We start from the raw sequence: 14,902 nt of genomic DNA, 5'->3' as shown, positions 1-14,902 counted from the left end.
AAGAGAGAGGAAAAGGAGAGAGAGGAAAAGGAGAGAGAGGACAAGAAGAGAGAAGAAGGAGAGAGAGGAAAAGGAGAGAGAAGAAGGAGAGAGAGGAAAAGGAGAGAGAAGAAGGAGAGAGAGGAAAAGAAGAGAGAGGAAAAGGAGAGAGAAGAAGGAGAGAGAGGACAAGAAGAGAGAGGACAAGAAGAGAGAGGAAAAGGAGAGAGAGGACAAGAAGAGAGAAGAAGGAGAGAGAAGAAGGAGAGAGAGGAAAAGGAGAGAGAAGAAGAAGAGAGAGGAAAAGAAGAGAGAGGAAAAGGAGAGAGAGGAAAAGGAGAGAGAAGAAGGAGAGAGAGGAAAAGAAGAGAGGAAAAGGAGAGAGAGGACAAGAAGAGAGAAGAAGGAGAGAGAGAAAAAGGAGAGAAGAAGGAGAGAGGAAAAGAAGAGAGAGGAAAAGAAGAGAGAGGAAAAGAAGAGCGAAGAAGGAGAGAGGAAAAGAAGAGAGAGGAAAAGAAGAGAGAAGAAGGAGAGAGGAAAAGGAGAGAGAAGAATGAGAGAGAGGAAAAGAAGAGAGAGGAAAAGAAGAGAGAAGAAGGAGAGAGAGGAAAAGGAGAGAGAAGAAGGAGAGAGAGGAAAGGAAGAGAGAGGAAAAGGAGAGAGAGGAAAAGAAGAGAGAAAACAAGAAGAGAGAGGAAAGGAAGAGAAAGGAAAAGGAGAGAGAAGAAAAAGAAGAGAGAGGAAAAAAAGAGCGAAGCTTGGTAGGTTTTGATGTATGGTTTGCGAGAAGAGAAACTGAAGTTAATAAGTATAGACAGAGACAGAACTAGACAGAAAGTTTGGTTAAAAAATCCTCACAGTCCTCTGTTTCACTGGTGATACTGAGTGAGTTTTCATTAAGAACAGAAACCACCGCGTGTCCTGTGATGGCGAGCCAGCCAGCGAATTACTACAACAACGGATTTCAGCAGATTCGTTGAGTTGATTTGCATTTTTCTTTCCTCCTGAACAAAACTGTGTTGAAAGGACAACGTGAGCCGACAACCTTTTTTTCCCCTCAAGACGGATGTCCAAGGTGGGAGTAAGTCACACACCTGCAAGTAAGTCACACACGTGCAAGTAAGTCACACACGTGCAAGTAAGTCACACACGTGCAAGTAAGTCACACACGTGCAAGTAAATCACACGTGCAAGTCACAAGTAAGTCTCAAGTCATGAATGTCAAGTCAAAGTCAAGTCGAGTCTTTTTTAATTTGTCAAGCAAGTCTCAAGTCTCAAATTTGTGACTTAAGTCTGACTCGAGTCAAGTCATATGACACGAGTCCCCCATCTCTGCGGATTCCTAATTTCTACTACATCTGTTTCTTTCCCTTTGTCGATTTACCAGGGTTTAAATTTAAAACAATCAGAAAAATCTAAAAGTGTTGGGAAAAGTATAAATATTCTAACCATTTAAAATGAGATCAAATAAATAGATTAGAAAATTAAAATTCTAAACAATTCAGAAGTTAAATGAGGTCTGATTTTATAAATCAGGACTTACGTTATAATTAGGCCAAAATCAAGTATAACATCTGGGTTTAATTTGATTAGATTTTGAAATCTGCTGATGTATTTGTTTTCTGTTTATTGTTTATTTGTTTATTTGTTTATTTGTTTATTGTTAATATACCATCTTGGAAAGTATGTACAACTTTTATATAAATCTTTTTGTCAAGTTGATCACACCTTATGTTGTCTGTCTGCCTTCAGTTTCTCACCACTGCTCTTCTCGAACCCACACATTGGCCCACGTACTCTTTTAATTGCCTAATTCACTCTGGCACTCGTCTAAGTCACGGGGTGGAGCTATAATTCAAGGGGTGCTATAAGTCCATCTACTGTTTCTTACATCTTTAAGACGTTGATAGTTAATTGCTTTGACACAGACTCAGTAGACGGCTTTTCTACTCAAATCACCGAGTCTTCTTAATTCCGGGATGTCCATGGAGAGTCATTTTTCTGCATTTACTTGCCAGCCTTCCTTATTCAAGGAGACCCACAACTCAGGAAAGGAAACTTCATTGATCATTAAAACTTCATTGATGCTCTCAACAGGATTGTCCTTCAAAATGCTTCTGCTGCGGCAGGTAGAGCAGCTTCCAGGTCATCTAGTAAACGCTGAGAATCGAACCCCCAACCCTGGAGGTGTGAGGCGAACGTGCTAACCACTAAGCCACCGTGACCCCTTTGCTTGCATACACCATATACGCATTTTCACCATTGACGACCCAAAAGGACACATCTAGTGTTTTTGTGGGAGAGTTCAAAAACATGTAAACCTGTCTCCTAAACGATAAGACATGTTTAAGTATTGTGCTTTTGCAACCAGAATGATTTTCATCTCTCCAACAGTTTTACCAAATCTGGTCAGTTCCTTTACAATGACATCATTACCAATAAATGGGGGCACGTTAGAGAAAGTGACTGTAGTAGCTTTAGTAGAGAGTGGCGTTATGGTCACATGTGTCTCCCTGAGCCAAATGCCACTCAAAATTAACCTGTTTACTAAACCGCCTTATTCATTCGCGAGGCAAATTTGATATTTTCGTGGCCAACCTTTTCTCCTACAGCAACAACATCCTCAACTGACGCATTTATATCTGAAACACACTTGAAACCATTCCGCCTCTCACACATTCACACACTCACAGTACACAGGCACAGCTTTTAAACTCTCATTATTAGTCAACACAAATGTAATAGGAAATAGAAAAGAAAAGCCAAAGAAAAAAATATTGTAGGAAAAAATAAAAAGAAATGAACAAATTCAGCAAACGCTCACTTACACGCGCTCTCACGCAAACCACACCCACTTCCAGTATGCACCAGAGAGAGAGAGAGAGAGAGAGAGAGAGAGAGAGAGAGAGAGAGAGAGAGAATGATTAGTGTGTGTTTGTGTAGTAATGTGTGTGTGCCAAGCTGAGAAACATCCTGTCTGAGAAGCTAGTTCATGCTTTCATGACCTCTAGACTGAACTATTGTAATGCATTACTAGGTGGTTGTCCTGCATCTTTAATAAATAGTCTACAGTTAGTCCAAAATGCAGCTGCCAGAGTTCTCACTAGGACAAGAAAGTATGACCATATAACCCCAATTTTATCATCTCTACACTGGCTACCTGTTAAGTTTAGAACTGATTACAAACTGCTGCTACTTACGTACAAGGCTCTTAATGGTTTAGCTCCGATGTATCTAACTAGTCTTCTAACACGTTACAATCCTTCACGCTCTCTGAGATCACAAAACTCAGGACTTCTGGTAGTTCCCAGAATATCTAAGTCTACTAAAGGTGGTAGAGCGTTTTCTTATTTAGCTCCCAAACTCTGGAATAGTCTTCCTGATAGTGTTCGGGGCTCAGACACACTTTCCCAGTTTAAATGTAGATTAAAAACTCATCTCTTTAGTCAGGCGTACACATAATACATCCCATAATATTGTGCTCTATTACATCTGACCAAATGCACATTATCATCTAGTGCTTGCTAATATTATGAACAGCAGCTACGTTAATTTCTTTTCACTGCTTCTCTCTTTCTACCCATCCTGAGGCATTCAAAAATTGTACCAGCTCCGATCGTCTTCTGTGTCATGAAGATTTTGGACCTCCACTGAGACGAGGCCGACTCTGTGAGGATCCTGAGACATCTAGAGATCTACCAGCTCCAGTTAGACTCTGTGATACTAAAGAGGAGATGTGAACTCCATGTGGTCTTTGAGGACAACAATCTCCTCATCAGTACAACATTTATCAGACTGTATATTTATAATCACACCCCAGTGTCACCCAGATGAGGATGAGGTTCCCCTTTGAGTCTGGTTCCTCTCAAGGTTTCTTCCTTTATCATCTAAGAGAGTTTTTCCTCCCCACAGTCACCTGAGTCACCTCAGACTTGTTCATTGGGGATAAATACAAACACATTTAAATATATCTAATATTAATCTTGAATTTTGTATTATATTAATCTTTATATTATTCTTTATAATAACCTTCTGTTCTATGTATATGTTCTGTAAAGCTGCTCTGAGACGTCAATTGTAAAAAGCGCTACACAAATAAACTTGAATTGAAAATTGAATTCAATTGTTGTGTCTCTCTCTCTCTCTCTCTCTCTCTCTCTCTCTCTCTCTCTCCTTTATTCCCCCCCCCTCTCTCTGGTGCATGCTGGGAGTGGGTGTGGTTTGCATGACAGCACACTGTGTGTATGTATTTCTGTGTGTTTGTGTACAGTACGTCACTCTCTCCTCTTTATGTTACAGAGCTTTGGGAGGATGTGGCTTAAACACTTCAGAAGACATTGTGCAACCTCACTAACAAAACACTTTTCAAATATTTTACTCCTAAAACCCACCACACACTGTTCACACACTGTTCACACACTCCTCACATTCTTCACTCACTCCTCACACACTTCTCGCACACTCCAAATTTACTGAAGAACTGATATATAATTTTTTAATAATAATTAACAAAGCTTTAAAACAAATAATCAGGTATTAATGTACAGACTGCCACAGCAGTTACTCGATCTGTGTTGAGTTGTGGAATAAATCATCTCTCCTCTTACCGTACGCTCCTGCCCAAATTGACTTGTTCTGATTGTTCTGGCATCAAGTGAAAGCATAAGTGACGTGACATACGGCTAAGTACGGTGACCCATACTCAGAATTTGTTCTCTGCATTTAACCCATCCAAAGTGCACACACACAGCAGTGAACACACACACACCGTAAACACACACCTGGAGCAGTGGGCAGCCATTTATGCTGCGGCGCCCAGGGAGCAGTTGGGGGGGCAGTTGCCTTGCTCAAGGGCACCTCAGTCGTGGCCGGCCTAAGACGCAAACCCACAAACTTAGGGTTAGGAGTCAGACTCTCTAACCATTAGGCCACGACTTCAAGGTGGTGGAATGAACTTCCCCTAGATGTCAGAACACTGAGTGCCTTCAAACGACGGATGAAGGCCTTCCTCTTCCTGAGACATTTAAACTAGTGCTTACTATTAAGTGATTATTACTATTAGTGATTTCCTATTGAAAAATATTGTTCTATAATTCCTCCCAACAGAGTTTTAGGTTGATGACATCCAAAATCTGTGTCCTAGTGAACCATGTTTCTGTTTCATGGATCGAGATTTCAAAACACATAAAAGTAAATGTGTGAGTTTTGGTTGTGTTTCTGATCCATCACTGTAAAGCATGTAGAGATGTCCTCAATACAGTAAAGACCTGCACGTACTGTCAGCTGCATTTGATGTGAAAATAAAAGAAATGAAGAAAGGAAGTCAAGAGATTGCGGTTTTCTTGTAGTTTGCAGAGTTGTTGCACATTTTACACCTGCAAAGTTGAATTAAGGTTTGTTTCCTAGTGTGGTAAAGTTCAGGTCAACATAAGACTGAAAAAAAGATGCTTTGAAACACAGCACTTGACACTTCATCACATCAGCATGTTTATACTGTATATAGCCCAGGTTAAAAGGACCAAATAACAATGATCAAATAAATAATGGTAAATTAAAGAATTTGAGAAAACAGTTTAAATAAAGTTTAATTATTCATTCATTCATTCATCTTCTACCGCTTATCCGAACTACCTCGGGTCACGGGGAGCCTGTGCCTATCTCAGGCGTCATCGGGCATCAAGGCAGGATACACCCTAGACGGAGTGCCAACCCATCGCAGGGCACACGCGCACACTCATTCACTCACGCAATCACACACTAGGGACAATTTTTCCAGAGATGCCAATCAACCTACCATGCATGTCTTTGGACCGGGGGAGGAAACCGGAGCACCCGGAGGAAACCCCTGAGGCACGGGGAGAACATGCAAACTCCACACACACAAGGTGGAGGCGGGAATCGAACCCCGACCCTGGAGGTGTGAGGCGAACGTGCTAACCACTAAGCCACCGTGCCCCCTAAAGTTTAATTAGTTTAATTAAAAAGAACAAAGAATTAAATATGTAGGACAACGTATGCCTAAAACCAATAGACGTGAAATGAAGATGCGTATAGCAGGTGACGTCATCTAGGTGGGAGCAAAAGTATTAATGTAGTAATTGAGAGAGAAACATGCTATGTTGAACAACGGGGCAAACAAGTCATAAATGTAACGTAAGATAAGTAATATGTTTAAAAATGGTCATTATATAATGTTGTAAAACTTTGATTAAACACATCAGATTGCTTTGATAGTGATTGCTGAGTTTTTCTTCCAGTTCATCAGTCAACTTGGTGAAATCCTTTTTGGATTTATTTTTGTGTGCTTACACTGATGTGGAATTATTTTGGTTCTCTCTGAGGACAGATGTTAGTTGGACAATAGAATTGTTCTAGAGACTGAGTATTTCACATGGATATTGTGTCTTAGTACTGACAATTTGTTAATTTTTGGGTTAGTGAACCAAATTCAATTCAATTCAATTCAAGTTTATTTTCAGCGCTTTTTACAATTAACATTGTCTCAAAGCTGTAAGTGGCATTGGTTTTCATTTGTTTGAACCGTTGTTCATGTGCAGGGTTGTGTGTGTAGGCGGAACCTTTGTTCGGGACGAGATTGAACGGAGGAATTTAATTATGTTGAGCATGTTCACTGCATGTGCCCCCCCTTTTTTTTTTGGTTAGCTGTTGGTTTGTCTCTGCATGTGTCCTGAGCAATAGCGTGGATTACATATTTTTTTTGTAAGTTTTTATTTTGAACACTGGATTGTACTGGATTGTCAGAGTTTAGCAGAGTTGATAATGTTTTGCACCCTTGGTAAAGCGGAGCGAGGTATGTTTTCTTTTTGTTATAATGTGAATCTGGCTACGATAGCTTAAAGTTTATCACTTTGAAGTTTATGATTTAATGGGTGTATGTCATTTGTTTATGTTTTGAATATATGTGTACTTTTCTTTCTTTAATTTAAGTTTCACGGTGTTGAGCGGTGGTGAACGGTGGATGCTTCATGTTAAAGAGTACGACTCGTGAATTGAAGACGTGTCCCAATAAATGATCTACACCCGTATTGAGACTCTCTGTTCATTTATCGATGCCAAGGGCTGCTACAGTGAAACTCGTCGCTACGCGTGGCTAAAGTAAAGGTTGTCGCTACACGTCGTGCCAGTTCAGTGAAAGTCATCCACTACGCTGTACTAGTGCCATTCAGCAAGGAGGATACAACCTGTTGTCCACCAGGCTATCGTTTTGGTCACTCAGCTGCAGAGACTTCGGAGGGCAAATGTTAATGTTGATAGGAGCTGCAAAGCGGAGTATACAAAGGTTACTGTAAGTCAAGGTCATTGTCAGCTCATGAGGTTTAAAACCCAATTTAGCAAATTGTCTGATTTTACATTATTTCTGTGTTGATTTCTGACATTTTCTGTTGTTCCTACTTGCTTACTTCTGCGTTTTCCTGATGTGTAAATGTCTGATGTGAGTGGTAATATATAGTTGTAAGGATACGTTAAGGTCACCACTTTTTAATTAGAGTTCCGACATAGACATTTTATGCTTCATAATATAAGCAAGTACAGAGCAACAAGATGTTGTGTGTTGACCAATCAGACAGTTCTTCCGAAGGGAAACAACTCAGATCCAGTTCTCGCGAACGAAATTTAACTGAGAAGGGCCAAGAGATGCATGAACAGCATGCAGCCAAAAATGAAAAGGCATTTCACAAAGCCTATGATCTTTGGAAGCAGACAGCAAAGGACATTAGAACAAGATTGAAAGTGCTCTGCTCAGCTGAAGAACTTGAAGGAAGCCAAAGGGACATAGGATCTAAACAAGCCACGGTGAAACAACATTACGAAGCCATTCAACGCAACCATAGTACTACGTCAAACATTGTTAAGAAAATGGACGCATGTGTCACTTTGACTGCGGATGTTTGTGATCTTGTCAGTAAAAGATTAGAGAACATAGAAGAAGTTTTCAATGATCAACTTGAAAAGGAGAGAGTGAGAATGGTACTTAATAAGGATGAGTACGAGTCTGTCTTTGGGAAAACAGATACTGAAACGGTAATCTCAGAGTTAAGATCAGACCACTCAAATGCAACCTCCTGGTCTTCCAACAAACATGCAGATGCTGAAGCAGACCTGGCTGCCAAACAAGAACAAGCAAGGGTTATGCAGTTGCTACATGCACAACAAGCAAGAGTTGATCAACTGGAGAGTGAATGGAAACTCAAAGAAACACGAATGCTAGCAGAGATCAAGAAAGGTGAAGCTGAAACAAAATCAAAACTTGAGCAGGAAAAAACTAAGTTACAGCAGCTACAAGCAGACGTCGAAGTAAAGGTAGCAGCAGCTCGTGTAAGAGCATACAATAATTTTGGTGCCATTAAAGGGGGAGAAACTAATCTTAAGTTCCTGTCTGATTACCAAACCTATCAACCTCCATCTTCGTTAGACCCACAAGCTATACCATTCCTACCACGTCCTACATCACCATCTATGTCAGCAACTCAGGAAGAGGTCAATCTGGCCAAGGCAATTGCAAGCTCATTCACTCTGAGCAGATTACCAGTCCCAGAGCCAACAAAATTCACTGGCGATCCTTTAGAGTTTATGGATTGGAAGATATCCTTTAATGCCCTCATTGGCCATAAGGCACTCCCCGATAATGAGAAATTGCTCTATCTTAAGAGTTATCTTGCAGGTGAAGCACGCAAAGCAGTAGAGGGATTCTTCTACCAAAACTCGGAGGAAGCATATAGGAGTGCCTGGACAGTTCTTGAAGATCGGTATGGAAGTTCATTCATAGTACAAAGAGCTTTCAGAGACAAACTTCTGAAGTGGCCAAAGATAGCAGCAAATGACCCGATTGCGCTGAGAGAGTTTGCTGATTTCCTTCAGGGATGTGCTGCAGCTGTACCCTATGCTAAAGGATTGGCGATTTTGAATGATTGTGAAGAAAATCACAAGCTTCTTAAGAAACTGCCTGAATGGGTGGTGCGCAGGTGGAGTCGTATAGTCGTGGATAAATTAGATAGTTTTGGTGAATATCCCAAGTTTTTCCGACTTCACAAGATTCCTGGAAAAGGAAGCTCGAGTAGTATGTAATTCAGTAGCCTCTCCTTTCCTAATTAACACCAAACCCACATATGAGAGGGTGCCAAAGAGAGCCAAAGCACTTAATACAAGCACTTACATAAGAAATCCTACTCCGGTGTCACCTGAAAAGCTAAAGCCACCTTGCTTAAGTTGTAAAGATGAAACACATGGCGTTGCAAGATGTCCAACCTTTGCAGCAAAGACTGCAGATTAGAAAAGGGCCTTCATTTATGAGCAACATCTTTGTTTTGGATGCCTAAGAAAAGGGCACATAACCAAAGACTGTAAAAGGCGCCACACCTGCAGCACATGTGGTAAACGTCATCCAAACTGTCTACACATAGAGAGAAACATAAACCCTGAGCATACTGCAAGTAAAAATCCCACAGCTTCAGGACATGGTGCAAGTGAAGAAACTCACAAGGTTATGACTCGCGTATTGACACGGAACGTTTCTGCCACCTCTAGCATTGTCCCTGTTTTTGTGTCGTCAACAACAGAGCCTCAGAAAGAAATCCTCACATATGCTCTTCTCGACACCCAAAGTGATTCAACCTTCATCTTGGAGGACTTTTAGATAGACTCTTAGATAGACAGGGAAGACAGAGTTTTGTTCATCGAATTGCTGTGAAAGAGATACCTGTGCCAGCTGCCGCTGATGTGCTGAATATCTTAGAATCAGATTTCAATGAGAGGAGCTATGAGGAAAAGTACACCTCACAAGAGGACATCTGTTTCATACAACTCCTAAGTGACAAAATAAGACGGAAGGAGAACGGACATTATGAGATGCCACTTCCATTCAAAGGCAGTGGTCCACCTTCACTTCCGAACAATAAAAGACTAGCCACTGTTCGGCTGCAACACCTGAAGAAAAGGTTAAAGTCTAACAGACAGTATTATGACCATTACATGACTTTCATGGATGAAATAATCAAAGGGGGTGATGCAGAGCAAGCACCTCCAGCATCCGAAGGAGACACTGTTTGGTACATCCCACATCATGGAGTGTACCACCCAAGGAAGCCAGATAAGTTAAGAGTAGTCTTTGATTGCTCAGCTAAGTTCGGTGGAATCTCTCTAAACGACACCCTACTGACAGGTCCAGACCTTATCAACTCACTCGTGGGAGTCTTATGTCGCTTTAGAAGGGAAGCAGTAGCTGTGACATGTGACATTGAAAGGATGTTCCACCAGTTCTATGTCTCTCCTGAAGGTCGTAATTACTTGAGATTTCTCTGGTGGAAAGACGGACAGTTGGAAACTGAACCTCAGGAGTATAGGATGACAGTCCACCTTTTTGGCGCTGCATCTTCCCCAGGCTGTGCCAACTTTGGCCTTAAGTATTTAGCGCAACAACACAAGGCTAACTACCCTTTAGCCTCAGAGTTTGTAAAGAAAAACTTTTATGTGGATGATGGATTGACCAGTGTTCCAACAGTGCAGGAAGCTAAAGACCTGATCCTCCAGACACAACAATTGTGCAAAGTTGCAGGCCTACATCTGCACAAGTTCAATTCAAATCAAATTGACGTCCTCTCTTGTGTAGCTCCCTCAGAAAGGGCAGTAGCCACCGATTCCTTTAATCTCCACCTAGACGTGATAACAGACAGACACGTGCTTGGCATTCAATGGTTAATAGAAAGTGACACCTTCACTTTCAACCTAAATACAAAGGACCACCCTTCAACTCGCCGTGGCCTCCTAGCAGTTATAGCTTCTCTGTTTGATCCACTTGGGTTTGTGGCTCCGTTCACTTTAATGGGAAAACGCATACTACAGGAGCTGTGTCTTAGAGGCATTGAATGGGACGATCCAATTCCTGAGTGCATGCGCTTACGGTGGGAGCAGTGGAAAAATGGACTCCAAGGATTGAAGGAAATAGCTATACCAAGGTGTTATCATCCTCATGACTTTGGTAACATTGTTAGAGTGGAATTGCACCACTTTTCAGATGCTAGTAATGTAGGATATGGCTCATGTTCCTACTTAAGGTATAAAAATGACAAAGACGAGATTCATTGTTGTCTTGTTATGGCTAAGGCAAGGGTTGCACCTTTAAAAATCATAAGCATCCCAAGATTAGAACTGTCAGCTGCAGTTACCTCAGCCAAGATGAGTGTTATGCTGAAGGCAGAGCTAGAGATTAAAATTGATGAAGAATTCTTTTGGACTGACTCTCAGGTCGTGCTGGCTTACATTAACAACGAAGCACGGAGATTCAATGTGTTTGTGGCAAACCGTGTTCAGCTAATAAGAGAGTGTACAGATCCAAGTCAATGGCATTATGTTGACACGGCACAAAACCCAGCTGACCATGCCTCAAGAGGTCTTGAGGCCGGAGAGATCTCTTCAGTTAGTTGGTTATCAGGGCCTAAGTTTCTATGGGAACAAGAGGCGCTCCCACCACCTAAGCCCTCTACCGAGCTACTTGTTGGAGATCCAGAGGTTAAGTCAATTCGAGTATTTGTAAGTCAGGTCAGTGCGGTTGAAGATATTCTAAGCCGCTTGAGTCGTTTCTCCATGTGGACAACAGTTGTTAAAGTTGTTGCAAGAATCAAGAGACTAGGATCCAAACTAAAACAGCACAGTGAATTTGTCACTGTCGAGGAACGCAAGAGAGCTGCTAAAGTGATAATTAATCTCATCCAGCAACAGGCCTTCCCTAAAGAACTAAATATTCTTAAAGGTGACCTTAAGGAGGCAACTCTTCCAAGGTCTAGCCCTCTTTTCCGCCTTGATCCCATTCTGAATGAAGGACTGCTTCGTGTTGGGGGAAGATTGAAAGGGTCAACTCTCAGTCAAGAATTAAAGCATCCCATTATTCTGCCTAAAGACAGCCATATTACTAAGTTGATTCTATCTCACTATCATAACCAAATCCATCATCAGGGACGAACTCAAACCCTAATGGAACTCAGAGCTAACGGATTTTGGACCATCGGTGGAAGCAAATCAGTTGCCAAGCTGATCCACAAATGTGTGTGGTGTCGGAAATTAAGAAGACCGGCTGAAGAGCAAAGAATGTCTGAACTTCCTGTAGAACGCTGTGAGGCCTCAGCCCCCTTCACATTTTGTGGAATGGATTGCTTCGGCCCCTTTGTTGTTAAGAAGGGTCGCAAAGAGCACAAGAGATATGGACTTATCTTTACATGCTTGTACTCTCGAGCAGTCCATATTGAAATGCTTGAGGATATGTCCACAGATGCCAAGGGCTGCTACAAAAGCAGCTTTACAGAACATAAACATAGAACAAAAGATAAACATAAGGAGTAGTATAAAGAATTAATATAATAAAAATTCAAGATATATATATATAGTTCACAGTGTGTATGTATGTATGTATGTATGTATGTATATGTATTTAACCCCAACGAGCAAGTGCCTTTTAATTTCAATTTCAGTCATTGTGACACTGTAGAAATCATAACAAGTCATGTCAGGATTAGCTAGGAAAAAATAGTATGTAATAAATATATGTATATATAATTAGGTACAAGTTAGTCATAAATTAGGTTCATTCAAACTGTCACGATGTTGGACAAAGGCGAATGAGGATCCAAGTGCAGTTTTAGACTTTTACTAAACCAAGACAAACAAACAGGCAGGCAAAACAGAGCAGAATACAGAGCACACAGGAGACGGGAACATTAACACCAACATACAATAACGACCAACACCAGGGAAGTGAACAAACAGAGTATATATAGCTGACAGGAACCAATGACAAAGCGGAGACAATCAGAGACAAAGACAACACACCTGAGGGAATGAATGAGTTCAATTAATGTCCATGGAAACCAAAGAGTGGGCGGAGCAAACAATTAACAACCGAGAAAGACAGCAGACAGAAACAGGACAGAAACACAGACAGATTCATTACACAAACACAGAACACATTGCATTTAAGGTACTGCTATATCCAAGGTTTTCATTTATTTAAACATTTTATTTATTTTTATTTTATTTCCCTTGATACATGTTTATTGTATATTGTGCTATTCTTCTGTTTCTTTGAGTGTTCAACTAATACATATTAGTATTAATTTTCTTGAGGTTGTGATGGGTGTTTCTTTCGTTTTGTTTGTTAACCCTGTGCTCCCTACGAACCTGGATATTGGTCCATTATTTAAATACATTTCTGCGAAACCGTGTCTAAAGACGACACACCTGTGTTACACATGACAAACCGGAACAGTCACAGAGTAGACCCGATATAAAAAACCTCTGGGTTTTCTTCTTCTGTAATCTACAAACCATCGTGTGTGTGTGTGTGTGTGTGTGTGAGAGAGACTGATGGTGTTAGATCACATTTCAACACATTGCTGAGAGTAACAGGAAACATAAAGAGCAACACACACCCACACACACACACAGAACTGACAGTTTTTACAATCACATCTGCAATAATATCAGTACAATAATAATAACAGTAAACCAATAACAAAAAAATAGTCTGAAACAATACTTGGTGCTTGTTTCATTTACTGTTCTTTATAACATGAAACACACATATTTACAATAATACATAATTTTCATGACAAAGCATGGGGCTAGACTAAAGAAGTTAAGTAAAACCAAGACTAAACTAAAGAAAAAGAAGTAAAACCAATACGCACTTCCCTAATACTGCTTTGTTTTATACATGCATCTTTTATACATACATTTTATACATCTACAAACAAAAACTAAAGTACAGGGGGCACAGTAGCACCTGCCCTTTCCTAAGGCGTTTATACAGGCTAAGGTGCTATGTGATTGCAAAATCTGTTGGGAGTGAATGTGGTGAGGTCAGATCAACCAAGTGTGTAGGAACGGTTATTAATGGCCTTCCATGTACAGAGACATCAAAGCATGGTGCGAACAGTGCAAGGTATGTCAGACTCGTCATGGTCCTTTTCCTGTCCACCGTGCACCTATGGGTGGGTCGCAGACTAGTTGTCCATTTGAGGGAGTTGCTATGGACATTTTGGAGCTGTCTGTGACCACCAGGGGCAATAGGTATGTGCTGTTGTAGAGGACTACTGTACCAAATTCGTCAATTTCCATAATCAGTCGGTTCAAACAGTTGCGCGTTGTCTGTTCGAGGACTCTGTGTTGGTTCGTGCCATTCCAGAGACTTTACATTCAGATTAGGGCCATCAGTTTGAGACGGAGGTGATTCAGAGCCTCTGTCGTATGCTGCACATTAAAAAGTCCTGTACCACTCCTTACCATCCAAAGTCAGACAGTATGGTTGAGCGTTTTAAAAGGACTCTGATTGATCAACTGGCTTAGACTCTTTTGACCAATAGTGGGGAATGGGATGATTATGTGAAGCTTATGTAGCTTTTGCTTACAACACAATGCACCAGGACTCATTTCACACCATACTTCCTGACCCATGGACGGGAAGCACGGGTCCCCACTGATGTACTGTTGTCAAGCTGTAATTTTGTTTCACGGATAGCCGAATCTCATACTGCATTTGTTTCTTCATTGCTGACAAGTTTGGACTCTGCTTTAAGCAGTGCATGGATGCACAGTGAGGCAGCTCATATACGTCAGACAATGATCCACACATTATAAAGGACAGAAAAACAGGCACAGGACACAATCCAGAAAGCTAATCAGTGTAAACAAACCGAACCTAAATAACTGGATGTGAACCAGAACTCTACCGGGAAGATCAATACTGGGGTGAGGGCTCCCTCCAGTGGGTCTGTGGGGTTTGCAGGTTTAACCGCCACTAGGCCCCCTTTTCCACCAGAAAGAACTGAGTGCTGGTTCAGAGCGAGAGACCGAGTGCTGGTGCTGGTTCGAAGTTGGTTCCACTGGCGATCCTTCTAAGAACCAGTTTGCATTT

The 14,902-nt window shown here is 41.2% G+C and overlaps 1 protein-coding gene across 1 annotated transcript in view; it reads right to left on the bottom strand.

Annotated features, from left to right (window-relative positions):
- Positions 1-875: 875 nt before the first annotated feature.
- LOC132856273 (leucine-rich repeat flightless-interacting protein 2-like) overlaps positions 876-14,902 on the bottom strand; it is a 28,892-nt gene continuing 14,865 nt past the window's right edge. The window contains exon 10 of the mRNA XM_060885827.1: positions 876-1,073. Coding sequence (XP_060741810.1) covers positions 876-1,073 — 198 coding nt within the window. The remainder of the gene's footprint in view (positions 1,074-14,902) is intronic.

This window comes from Tachysurus vachellii, chromosome 1 (assembly GCF_030014155.1).
Source record: "Tachysurus vachellii isolate PV-2020 chromosome 1, HZAU_Pvac_v1, whole genome shotgun sequence".
In the NCBI taxonomy this organism is placed as follows: domain Eukaryota; kingdom Metazoa; phylum Chordata; class Actinopteri; order Siluriformes; family Bagridae; genus Tachysurus; species Tachysurus vachellii.
Note: the sequence above shows the minus strand (reverse complement) of the source record. Positions and strands in the feature narration are given on the sequence as shown.